The sequence below is a fragment of the Chamaea fasciata genome, unplaced genomic scaffold (assembly GCF_029207755.1).
Source record: "Chamaea fasciata isolate MVZ Bird 193981 ecotype frontalis unplaced genomic scaffold, bChaFas1.0.hap1 SCAF_7, whole genome shotgun sequence".
Taxonomy (NCBI): Eukaryota; Metazoa; Chordata; class Aves; order Passeriformes; family Sylviidae; genus Chamaea; species Chamaea fasciata.
This window is the reverse complement of record NW_027094092.1, coordinates 53300519-53314021: the sequence shown is the minus strand read 5'-3', so window position 1 is coordinate 53314021 and position 13503 is coordinate 53300519. Positions and strand designations below refer to the sequence as shown.

Below are 13503 nucleotides of genomic sequence, written 5' to 3'. Positions count from 1 at the left end.
TTTTCATTTTGAAATACTAAATATATGGTGTGCAGCCTCTTGCTAACAATATATTTGATCAATTTAGAATAGATAATTACTCCATGCAAATGTTTTCTTGGGGAAAAGCAAAGAGGGACTGACTGTTGCATAAAACTTAGTCTTTATTTGTTCAAAGGGTTGCCAGTAATTCCACATAAACTGTAAGTTAGTGTCTGACAAAGTGTATTAGAGTGGGAGTACCTGCTCAAGTTCTTAGGAGATGAAATGTCAATATAATAAGGCTTTTTGTCTGTGTGGAAACCCAGAGGTTCAAACTGAATGAATCGTTGTAATAACAGAACAAATTGCCCATTTGGTTGTTATGGGGAGAAAGTTGCTATTTCCTAAATTAGGGTTCCTTAAACACTGGTATGGATTTGCAGAGCTGGTTCTGTAGTGCTGTGGAGCAGTGAGCTGTGTTAGAGTAACAGGCCAGCTTTTAATACCATACATCCAGCTGGTGCCTGTTTCTTGGACTTCGTGTAAGACAAAATACATTGGATGGATTGAATTGCTACCAAAAAGGACATTCTGAACATTAATAAGAGTTTTGTATAACCCTCCTTGATTTTAAGGAGTTGTGATGAGTTTTTTTTGGTTTTGTGCCTCTAGAGCGCCCCATACCCTTTGATCATATGATGTATGACCACCTACAGAAGTGGGGGCCCCGCAGGGAAGAGGTGAAATTTTTCCTTCGTCATGAAGAGTCACCAGCTGAAAGCAATGAACAGAGTAAGTACATTTATCCTTTAGTGTTGTTACCGAAACAGATGTAAAAGATTTCTGAACTGAGATTGGTTTTCAGTTCATTCAGTGAACTTCAGTGGTTGTATGTAGTACAGCTTCCTCGTAGCAAAGCCATTTTGAACCTTCCTCAGGAGCACCTTTATTCTTGTTCTCCAGTTCTCTTCTTTAGAATAATTTCTACCAGTCTGTTGAGTAATAGCAAGATCTGTGTGTATTCTGTTTAATTTGGATCAAAAAAAGTTGGTGGATATTTGAGACTTGATGTAGTTTTTTCTTACTGAGAGAAAGTCCCTACATTTTGAGAGGGTAGAATGGTTCTTTTGGAGCTTCTGTTCTTTCAGTTGCACAGAGAAAGAAAGACTTGATAAACTCCTTTGCCTCCTTTAAAAACTTGAATCTATTTTACAGACATCACTGGCAGAGATTTCAGTGCCTTTGCTTTCAGTATTTCATGTAGGTTTATTTCATAGTTGGGATGATTGCACCTTGAAAAATTGCTGGTCTTCGTGGTTCTATAGAAGTGTTTCTATGAAACAGTGCCCTGTGAAGTGGGTTTTCTTAAAAGACTGGAATAAAAAATGGAATTGTTTTAATTTTCTGAACTTACTGGTGTAGACTGTACTTAATCTATGAGAAGAGTTTTGAGGCTGCACATTGTAGACTAAATGGCGGTCAGACTGTCTGAAGGACAGGAAAGGTGTCTTGGTGAGGTGTGTTTGCATGCCCAGATTATCCTGACTCATTCAACTAATCTGACTACTTTTAATAACAGGATTTTAAGTCTTTGCTGAGTCCTTACTGCTTTCAGCTGTGGCTTCTTTTATTTTTAAGTGGTTTCTGCTTCTTTTGTATGCAGAAGTAGCAGACCCAAAAATGTGTGAGGGAATTTTATATTAATTAGGCACTTTGTAAAACAGTCTGTTATCCTTTGGGCAATACAAATATTAAGTATGTTAAGAAATTTAAGATACACTTAAAGCCAAAGAATTTCAATGTACAAGGTAAGCATTGCTTCTGAACCATGCATGCAAGGCTTTTTAATTCATCACTGGGCTATGGATCGATTTCTAGATTAAAGTTGTTTATAAGTTAGACATTAGAAAAGCTTCCTTTGCTATATTAATTTATATTGTATTCAGTTGACGCTACTGCTTCTCATGGACCCAGATTATAAAACTTGAGTACATTGTCCTTCATGACATCTTTGCCTAAAGAGAAGTCAGGAAAATAGAGCTGTATGTCTGTACGTTTAACTGAGGAATTCTGTGAAGTAAAAGCTTTATTTCTGCTTTATTCACTGCTTACAAAAAGTAACTTTAGTAAGAAAGAGTTGGAACTAGCAGAATAAAAATTCACAAGTAAGTTTATTATAAATCCTTGAACAGACCTCCCAGAACATCTGAGGACAGACTGGAGAGTATACACATTTGTGTTGAAAACTGAACTTCGCATTAAGAGTGATGCTTTACTTTTAGGTGGACGTCAAGCCCAAAATCAAAGAAATGGCATAAATATACCTGTGGAGAAACGAACAGAGAATGGGGTATGTAATAAATCTTAAAGGTTTGGATCAACATCACGCAAATACTTTGTGTTTTAAAAATTATTACTTTTCAAGGTGTGTTATGATGGGAACTGGAGAAAAAAATATTGATCTTGATTTTTTTAGAAAGTGAATGGGACAATGTGTCTTCTTCATCAATTACTCTGAATTTTCTCTAGAAAGAAATTACATGATATGAGAATCCACAGAGTCTTATTAATTCATGTTCTAATCTGTTTTATTCATTCTGTGTGAAGTAAAAACAAGCTACATTATTTTTTCACACTTATATTGCCTGTCCACATACCTTTTCTTTGATTTATCTCACTGGTACTGATTCATGACATACCATTATATATTGAAATACGAGGATGTATCCATGAATTGGGATGTTTTCAGATGGTCGTAGAAGAGCTTGCATACCCCTCAGAGCCATCATTTTATGCTGTTTCTATGCACTTGATTCATTTCTACACATGGAGTTTTTTAACTAATATATTACTTGGTTTCTAATTTAAAATACAAGTGATATGCCATAGGCAACCTGTGATTCCTGGCTTGAACAGTTTCTCTTTTATGCATAAAACATAGTATATCTCTTTCAAAATTAATGTGGCTTAAAAGCCTTCTACTCCTGAGCTGAAACTCTCCTTACTTTCTTCTCTCTTGTCTCATCTTCAATACTAATGAAGATTCTGCAAAGCATAGTCTGTTCTTGTTTCTTCAGAATCATTCTGCTGCCTTTACCAAGACACTCCAGCTACAGTTAGCTATTTTTAAGCATTTTAAAATTTCAATTAAAACATTTCATCTCACCAATTCATAGTTATATTGTCTCAATGAAGCACTGTCACTGTATAAGTGTGCATATGGTTCTTTCTCAGAGTAAAATAATACTTAAAGTTTAAAAGCAAACAAATCAGTATTTTCAAGCTGAGAATCTTAAAAACAATTGTGCAGATTCAACACTTCTGTGCTTGTATATTGCCTGAGAATCAACATCTTAAATTCACATACACTCCTGTTGGAGATCAGACAGCTACAGAAGCTGAACTGGGTAGCATTGGAGACTTTGTGGCACTGGTATAGTGAAAGCCAAGGGAGAGAATCTCAAGGCAAGAACAGAGGTGAAGACATCATGTCTGGTCACACTGACCCTTGGACACTGGTTGCTCTGCCAAGGGAAGATGCAACATGGACTTTGCTGGTAAAAAAATGAGCAAAAGACATTACTAGCATAAAAAGAATAATCAGAAGTTTGTGTTTCTAAAAGGAACCGGGACAAAGGGGTCCGAGTGGAAAATTTTGTACAAACATAGTGACCTATAGATACTGGTAAATTGTGTCATAAACTGCCTTTGCTTTGCTGGCATGAGAGAGCCCTTGTCAGTCAATCCTCACACATTCCCATGTAGCAACAGAGTTGTTCAGTCAGTTTGCAGCTCTTTACAGCTTGTTTTGTGTATGGCATGTGGACCTAGGGGAAGGAATTTTTTTCGCTATTCAGAACAGTTAATCATGTATTGCTTTCTACGTTCCTTTTCTGTAGAGAACACTGGCTGATACCCTCTGCTGCATGGATCCGTTTATCCTGCTGCCATTGTCATATTGACAATGTAGTGAGATCATGGTGCTGTAAAGTGCTGGGGGAACATAACCTTTTCGTGACCTCCCCTGCTCTATTCCTCCATGTGGGTTGTAGCTCAGATACTACATTTGAGATACAGTGTATTTGGAAATTAGGACTGACACGTGAAGAATACCTTACAGTCTCACTTCTTGGCACGGCTAAGCTTTGTGATAGCATGGCTCTGTATTGAATTAAATTTGCTGTGAGTTTTTGTGGGTAAAGCTCAGATGTGATAACTTGAATAACATTTCTATGTTCATTCTATTCAGGACACTTCTTTTTATTTATTTTTTTTTTTAATGCCAAAAGTTGGCCACAAAATTAAAATTTGTTGGGGAACTGATCACTTCAAAAAGGAGTTTTACCAGGTTTAGGAAATAAAGTGTATTAAATCCCTGGTTTATGAAAAGAGAAGAAAGACTAAAATCTGAAGGTGTTATAGTAATGTAAAATTGTAGTGGGCTTTATGCTAAAAATGGTACAAATTAGGTTTTGGGAGTGTATAAAACTAAGATTTTCTATTGTGCTAACTTTTAAATCAAAGGGGGAGGGGGGAAAAAGAGGTGGCTTCAGGATCAAGGATTTAATCAGCTTACACTTACGTAATGCATTAGGCTTATTCATTGTTGCTGGCATGCTGAATGTTAGACTGGCCCTAAAATCAACACAAACCAATGGAACATTGAAGACAGCTCTTATCTTACCATATACTCTACATTCAGGTATATTTTTGTTACATCTACTGCTTTAAGGATGAAATAGTTGATTTTTTGCTTAATATTGGGTAGAGCTGCAAGTGTGGCATGCATAGAAAACTTTAGGATTAATGTTTGTTTTATTGATTGAACCAATAGTCTTGGATAAAAAATATGGGCAATCTATCCAGTTAAATTTAGGTGATTCTATTAATTGGCATTTTGTCATATGCAGTAAGATTTTTCGTTGTTGTTCTTTGAAACTATATGTCCTTGATCTGCAATTATTTGAATAATGGTTAGCTTAAAATCACATTATGTAAATGCTTAAATTTCATTAGATTATCTTTCAAGTTAAAAATAGAATAGGCTAAGTCTCTTCCAGCAGTGAAACATGGTTGTTATAAAAAGAATACTTACCTGTAAGAATTCATCTGGGAGCTTGGCATTCTGCATAACAAAGTCTAAAGGAAAAACTCTGTGAGGTTTTGTGAATTGACAAGTGCTCTTATTCCAGAGGTGACCTTTTGGGGTTTGCTTTTTGTTTACAACTTTCCCTCTTGGAAGTGGAATTATGCTGTAGTCAGGACCTGATCTCTTTCTGCCAGTACACAAAGGTACAGATACGTGAAGATCAGACTTACGTAACTAAACATTCCTTTTGCCAGGGAGATTGGACAGTGTCTCAGGAGGGATTCTCTTCTCTGAGAACAGCTGCCTCTTCCTCCTTCTTTGGTTTGTGTAACTGAGCCAATTGGATCTGAACACAAGTTGTAACAAGGGGAATTCTAAATAAATAAGGGGAAAAATGTTTTATCATTGAGAGTAACAGACATTGGAACAGACTGTTCAGAGTCTGTGGAATTTTGATCTAGCTGAATAAAGTCCTGAGCAGTCTGAACTGCTCCAGTCAGGGCTTATTGAACCAGATGACTTCCAGAGGCTCCTTTCTGCCTAAATCATTCTTGGATTCTGTGATTGGTGGCCATGAAACACTGGTCATCCAAATGCTGGCTCTTGTTTTCTTCCATATATCTTAGCATGATCCAAGCATCATTCCATAGTAGCAGCAGCAGTCTGTGAACTGTGAAGCAGAGCAAATATAGGTGAAACCACTGGGGGTCAGTGGCAGACAGGAGAGGGACTGGGGAGCCCCATCAGGGTTGAGCTGCCGGCCCTCAATAGATGTGGATCAGATGTTGCTCTCCTTGGAGGAGCACTGACTGGATCATGAGAGTTGTCCAGACGAAAAGGTAATCAGATAACCCAGAAATTTCTTGGAGATGAGAAAACAGGAAAACACATGTAGCTCGAGGGGAAGAAAGGGTGTGGTACAGGGACATGACAGAAGTCAAATGTATTAGACTAAATAAAACTAGATTAGTGTAATGAAAACAGTCTGTATATGAAGAAATACTCATTTGCTGTAGTTGCTTATACATAAATAATAATATAATTTAAATATAAATTATTTTTATACATAATAATTTACTGGGGCAGCATAAAATCTCAGTTTGTGGTCTCTGGTGCCAATTTTTAAAACTTATTTTTACTGTTTTTAAAATTGCTCCCCTGATTTAGAAAGAATTATATCAAGCCTTTTTCTTAATGGATGTTGAATGAAGCCTTTGCCAAGAAATAAAAATTATCTCATGACAGAATTTGTGTTAACATTAGTATAAAGGAAATTTGTGTAGAGGAAAAAAACTTGACCATCATCCCAAACCAGAGACACTTCTGCAAATTTTCTTAGTATTGAAGCTCTGATGAGTAGGTGAAGTTTAGTGTTAGAAGTTGTGCTGATTAAATAACAGAACTCATGCTCACTATTTCTGTTGAAGTGTCTCAAATCAGGCTTTTAACAAAAATTAGAACAGGTAGTCCAGCTGTTTTAGGATCAGAAGACTCTTACACTGAGGGAATTCTTAGGGAAATTTCATTAACAGATGCATTAAAACTTCTGTGTACATTAAAGCATGTGTACAGAAGGCAGTTTTTTGTAGTAATGATTTAATTTCAGAGTGTATGGTTGCTGATGGAGGATGGATACCCTCTGATGCAGGCTGTGTATTCCACTCCATCATGACAGCAGTAAAGCTATGCTGCTTTTGTGGTCCCATTCTATGATGGGAGATTAGATAGATTTACAAGTGGTGCCAAAATCCCTGAATAGAATTGTATATTGTTCATTAGTTTTAACGATTTCATCTATACAAGTGTGACCAGAAAAAAAAACATTAAACATCTAATGTACATTTTGAGGGCAGGGGAGGTGTGGGATTTACAGATATTCTTGCATATACCAAATAATAAAAGTTTCCTTGACCTGTCAGATGAAGATATAACAAAATCTAATTGTGAGGAAAAAGGCAAACAAGCCACATTTCCGCATTTTTAGCAGAAGTAATGAACTCAGATGAGAAATACATTTTATGTACTTGCTTGAAATTTCTCATTTGAACTATTGAAAGATAAAGAGCTTAGTCTGGATAGAAGTTGTTCTTCAAAGCTGAGCTGCAAATTCAATTTAATATAAGCTTGTAAGTATTAAGCACTCTGTTTATAACATTTAACAGTGTGCTTGGATGGGGCTGCCATTCACATAATACAGGTTTTAATCAAATTTGTTTAAAACAAACAGAAAACTATGTCACTCTTGGAATTTAGATTCAGGGGTCTCATAGCAAAGTCAAAGCAAATAATTCCATTAAAAGATGATTGTAAACAATTTAGGCACGAACAATTCTAACAGTTTACAGAAATGTATTTTTTTCTGAAGAAATATTAATGTAAGCTTCCTGGAACTTTTTGACCTTCTAATCAAAAGGCAGTTAAATCAGATTCAAGTTTTCCCCGTTTTCTGCTGCAGCTTTGTCTATTGCTTTTGGTAAAGAGACAAAAACTTGTCTGCTACTCCTGCTGCCAGAGTTGTTGCCTTGTATAAGGTAGAGACTCTGAAAATTGTTTACCTGTCAGAGAGGAGAGCCTTGCTGTCTCTATAGCAGCCTTTTGCACCATCAAATTCCTAGTTCAGTTCCTAGGTCAGAGTTAATAGAGTTTGGATTCTCCACTGACTGATAGAGTTCTTTAAGTCTGTCTGAAGCGTTTTCCAGACAGCTGGCAGTATGTTGCTCTTCAAAAAAAAAAACAACAACAAAAAAACCCAAAAACTAATCCAACTAAAGGATTTAAGGGAAAAAATTAAATTAGAAAGCAGAAAAAAAATACAGTCTAAAGCTAATTTTAATGCACACAAATAGCTTTTGAATTCTTGCTGGACTAGAAATCTGGGTCTTTTCACACATCAGTAAAGGCTAGTTATGTAGGGTAACATCTCTACAAGACTAATAGTTGTGTGATCCCACAGAAAGAATTTCTGTGAAAATGTAGGAAATTCAAATGCTCTTAACCTCATACCTCCCTCTGTGATATGTTTTAAAAGGTTTTTAAACCTCCTAGGCAGAATTGCATCTTTCTTGAATTTGGAATGCCATAAAAACTGTGTTTTGACTTGTCCTGTGCAATCTCAAATATATTTCAGTCCATAACGGACAAAGTTACTATATGTTTAGATTTTATAAATAATTTCATAAGTTTCATTGCACTTACTCTGTGATTATTTTCCTGTTACAATTTTAATTATGTTAGCATTAGTTTATGACTAAGACTCACTTTTAACGTCTGACTTAGTTTGGTTTGAGGAATCTAAGGATTATTTGACTAGTTGGGACCAAAGGAGCATTCTTGGAACACACTTGGGACATTGTGGAAGGACTGTTTTCCTCCATGTCTTCTCCATGTACTTATGTAATTTTTAATCTCTGTCACTCTAGATACCAGATATGTATCTAGATGACCATGGATATGAGAGTCACAGTACACAGACTTGTATTATACAGACATTTACACACACTTATTTGCAGTGTACAGATTTTGTAGTTCTGCAGCTCCTCTGGGTATCAAAGAGAGTTGTGTTCAACAAGTTACGGGATCTGTATATGGTTTTCTAGTTCATAACAACCAACAGATGTGTTCCCACTTTGCAGAGGAGAAAATACTTTAAGTGCACCCCTTACTGAATCTCTACCTCTAGTTCCTGTTTCTGCAGATCTAGCTTTGCTTTTCCTCACTCATGGCTTTGCAGGGTTACAGCGATACCTAGTTGCAGATATCCATGGGAGGGGGAGGAGGAGAAGTCTGTATGTTTGTTTTATCTCTAACTGTTTATTATTAATAGTTGTTTATTTTCCTGCGTTTGTGTTGTGGACATGGAGCAATACAATTCACTCTTTTCCCTGGATTTGTAAATAAATGAAGCATGTGAAGAATTGCTTCCAGTTGTCACTGCACATACAGATCCTCAGCTGCTTGGCTCTATATATAAAGTTAGAACAATTTAGAATGTGTGTTTCAGCTGATGTATGACATTATACACATTAACTCAAAGTAAACGCTACTTCAAGACTTTCTTTTTTTCTGTAGTGTTGCTGTGCAGCCCTTACACCTGCACTGTACACTTCAATGCCCTTTGTCACAGCTGTATCCTTTTGCAGTCACGTTAGTATCATTTTTAGTTAAACCAAATATTTTAGTATCAAATTATTTTAAGGAGGTTGGGACTTGTCCTTTCCTTTATTTCTGTAGATCTTTATAGGAGACTGGTTAGGAAATTCACTGCATGGCTCTGAGAGCTTAAATGTGAAAGTTTGAGAGTTTGGGCTATTGCTCTGTCTCTGAACAGCTTTCAGTTCAGAGCAGGAGACTCTGCTGGTCCATGCAAGGCCAGCTATTCATTTTCAGTCCACATTTAGTGTTCTGTCTTTTATGCAGCTGTGTCATTTGCAGATCAGTATATTCTCTCATCTTTTCCATGGTCTCTGTGGTGTTCCTCATGCAGTGCTGCTGTGGCCTCCTTTCTCTGACACACCTTTCTATATTCACTGACTTGTTCATTTAGTTTCCTGTCCATCTCGCCTCTGGACACCAGGCATACCTATTTCCCACCTTCATGTTTTTCCCAGGCGAGTGAACCTTTACATTTCTCTGTTGTTTTTGCAGCTGCCTCCAGATCTAATTGTTGTTAAGTTTGTTCCCCCTGCAGTCTACCTCGGATCAAAGCCGAGAAAAATGAAAGTCCCTCTGGCTAATTTAGGAGCAAGGGAGTTAAACTTGTTCTTCTTCTCGTATTCCTAGTGGATGATCTTACTCTACAGCTCATACCTTTACTTGCTTGCTAAAAATAAGCCCATTCTTTATTCAGCTGGAATAGTCACTGTATTGTGCTTGGACATAGAGTTCTTCAGTGTTCTTATGGAGACCCATTTGGCTGGATGTCTTGTATAAGTGCACTGAATCGTGCTTGAATTACTTTCTTGAAAGAAGGAAGAGACGGTGAACTTGCATGCCATTCGTGAGTTTGACAGGGTAAATTACAGCTTTTAATGTTTTGGGGTTTTATCTCATACATTATCCTGATTGGTAGATACATTAGAAATTGTTAATGGAGTTTAGTATTTTCTGTAATGTTTAATATTTAAAAATCTTTAGGTCTAGGTTTTGGCTTGTTTGAGTTGTCTTTGACTTGCACAGTCTTGATTTATGCTATTGCACACATGCTTTAGCTTTATTACTGGCTCATATATTCATCTTGTTGCATGCAAGATTTAAGAAAAAGCTGAATTATGTAGGGAAAAGCAAATAAGAAATGCTAGAAAGGTTATTTGTATAAGATTGTGTTATCTATTCTGACTCTGTTTGCCTTTTATCTTAGTCAGTCTCTGTTAATAAAGAAACTCTTTGTTAAGTTCCAGGTGGTATGCTTTACTGTTACTTTAAACAGTGAAACTACATAAAAATGAATGATTTTCATGATCTTTTTGGTATTCTGTTTTGGCCCAGCACTGATAATACTACAAAATACAAAGTAACAAATCATCCAAGTGTTTTTAAAGCTAAATTGTCTATAGTATTACATTTTCAGTTTAACCTGATAACTGTGAAAGAACTGTGTATTGCTCAACATTTTCCATTGAATATGAAAAGTGCAATGAATCAAGCTGATTATAGTTGACAGCTGGCTTGATCTTGCCGTGATTAGATCTTTTACTGCTGGCAAAATCCACTAGCCTTTTCCGTTAGCTGATTGCTGATGAATGCAGAGAGACAGCTTTTCATATCGATAAAGAGTTTGGGGGAACCTGTGTCCCATATGGAATAAGATTAAAAGGCATCCTACCTACTATTGATTGCACTGAGCCAAACAAGCCATGCAGGAACTCGTAAGATGTGCAGGGTTGTTGTTTTGGCTTGTTCACAACAAACTGTTAAACCAGTAGTGTAGACAGAAAATAGCAGAGAGATGGAGCTGAAGCGTGTTGAAGCATCGGAAATGTTTACAGCTGACGGGCAGTGCTGCGAAATAAAGATGTGCTCTCTTGCAATTAGATGGGAAAATAGTGAACAGGTAATGACTTCCTTTTCAAAATTTGTTTGTTTTGCACTTTGGTGGGCATGTTATTTAAGTGCTGTGTAGCTTTCACACTTTAATTTAGATGATTGTGGGTTTAGTTGTCACATGACCGGAATGCAGACCAGCTCGGGTTTTGTAACACCTTATCTCTGAATTAAAATCCTTTATCAGATTTTCTTACATGCATTTGCTATCTTTCTTACATTTTAAGACTGTATCAAAAGCTCATTACTTCAAAATGTCATGGTCAGCTTTTGCTTGTGACAGTTTGGGTTTATGGGAAGTACAAGTTGCATGCTAAGGTCACAGCACATCTTTCAGTTGCAGTTATTTTCAGTGCTTTTGTGTTTTAGAAATGTTCTGTTATACTGTTCTCATATGAACAGTATTACGTCACAGAAAAACTATATATTTAAACAGTTAATGGCAGAATAAATACAGAATCGGTGATAAACATATTGTTCAGATTAACGATGACTACATCTTAAACATCCTTTGCAATCCTATCAGAATAAGCTGTTGCTTTTAGAAAAGACACAGAAAAATATAATTCCAAGACCATTTCTAAAGGATCTAGACAGTGTATTTGCAGTGTGTATTGTAACTTGTCTGTGACGCAAAATCACTATGAGTAAAAGGATTGGTGTTGTAAAAAGGTCTGGGATTTTATGCACAACTGATATTTCAACAGGAATGCGTAATCTCTTTTAAGATGCCTTTTTTTTTTAGGAGTATGAGGTTGATGTTTTAATTAAAATCAGCTACTGGGTGTTTTAGCCAACACTAAAATTAATATAAACATGCTTGAGATTTCTGTGGCTGTTTAAAAGTAGCTGCAAGAAGAAGGAAGAAAGTAGTGCTTTAAATAAACAAGTTTCAGATGCTACTTTCCTAGAAGTAATTTATAAGCAGTCTATTTCAGATGTAGCAGATGTTCAATATATGCTTAAATCCATTCCTAATTTTGAAAATCTATTCTAACATTGCTTTCATTCTTGTTAAGTTCCGCCTTTTCTTAGCTGTTCTGCTTAAAATAGACAGCAGCCTCACTAAGACAGTAATATGGGAAAACAGGAAATCTGGAGTCTGTAGCTTATACTGAGTAGACTTTAAACATTTTCTTGTGGAATGACTCACAAGCATCAGCAAATTGGAGGAATTATTAACAAGATTGAGAGAAGTCAAGATTTTATCAACTATAGATAATGTGACATTTTTCAGCAAACTGTGGTGCAGTTGAAGCAACTTCATTGTAAGAAACTGCTAGTGAATGTATTTGCATGATACAGTAATATTTTATAATAGCATTTCTGGGTAAAAATACCCAATTCTGTTTGGGATGTTAATTGCAGGATTATTTTATTATCATGAGATAACACACACTAGGTAGATTTTTCTATAATTCCCAATATTCTGGGTATCTTTTCTGGGTTTAATTAGCTTGTTCATTTCCATTAAGCTAAAAAAAGGCACGTGCTATTGTCATTGGATTCTTTAAAATGGATTTCTGCTATCGGCATGTTTCTGACCCAATTAAAAAAATGCAAGGCTGAGCTGTGGATAAAGCCACTAAACTGGAAATAATGTCATCCATGTTGAGATCAGCAAAACCTCAATTTTAGATTAAATAAAAATACTTTTGTCTTTTGATAGCATTACGCATGAGTTTAGACAAAGGATTTTCAAGTTGTTTGTTGTGTGTGTCACTATGATCGGGTTTTATGGAAAATGTGGTTAAAAATCTATTAAAATCCTTGGGTTTGATGATGTATAGGGTGAATATATTTCAGAAATGTACGGAGGTCTGAATTGCTAAGCTTCAGCAAATGCTCCATCTCCTACAGACCTCAGAGAGCACAAGGAGGCCACATACTTTTCATGTAAGACCTATCTGATGCAGGAGTGACATAATAAAATCAGATATCTTCCATCTGTTTTCTTCATCACTGCTGTTGTGCTAAGGACAGGTACCCAAGGGGTGTCTTGGATATTCTCACCAGCAACCCTTAAAGCTTTGTTGCCAAGTGGGCTTTTCAGAGCAGCCCCCAAACTTTGTTATTTTGAATGAGGCTTAAGGCAAAGATGGAACACATCTGGGCTTCTGCTGCTCATGTCCAAGTTAGCACTGGAGAATTAGGAAGTCTTTTGGTAGATTCAGCAGGCAAAGCAAGCTGTTCCTTTCTTTCCTGCTCTGGCAGTTTGGAGTTCTTCAACCAGAGTTGCTGTTCTTTTGCTGTAAATGCTGCACAGGCGAGGAAGTGCGGGGATGGCCCACAGTGGTGACAGCTCTCTGTTTTGGGGAGGCTGAGAATTGTCAGAGTGCTGATCCCAGTCTGGAGTTCATTGGCTGGAGAGCACTCCAACGTAACTCTTCATTTTATAGTTGTCATTCTGCTTC

At 36.6% G+C, this 13503-nt stretch overlaps 1 protein-coding gene across 5 annotated transcripts in view; it reads left to right on the top strand.

The window, feature by feature from the left end:
• Positions 1–13503, top strand: part of PPP1R13B (protein phosphatase 1 regulatory subunit 13B) — a 69313-nt gene that overhangs the window by 31910 nt on the left and 23900 nt on the right. For all 5 annotated transcript variants that reach the window (XM_066188905.1, XM_066188904.1, XM_066188902.1 and 2 more), the window contains exons 3-4: positions 634–753; positions 2244–2311. In XM_066188905.1, the coding sequence (XP_066045002.1) occupies positions 634–753; positions 2244–2311 (188 nt within the window). The remainder of the gene's footprint in view (positions 1–633; positions 754–2243; positions 2312–13503) is intronic.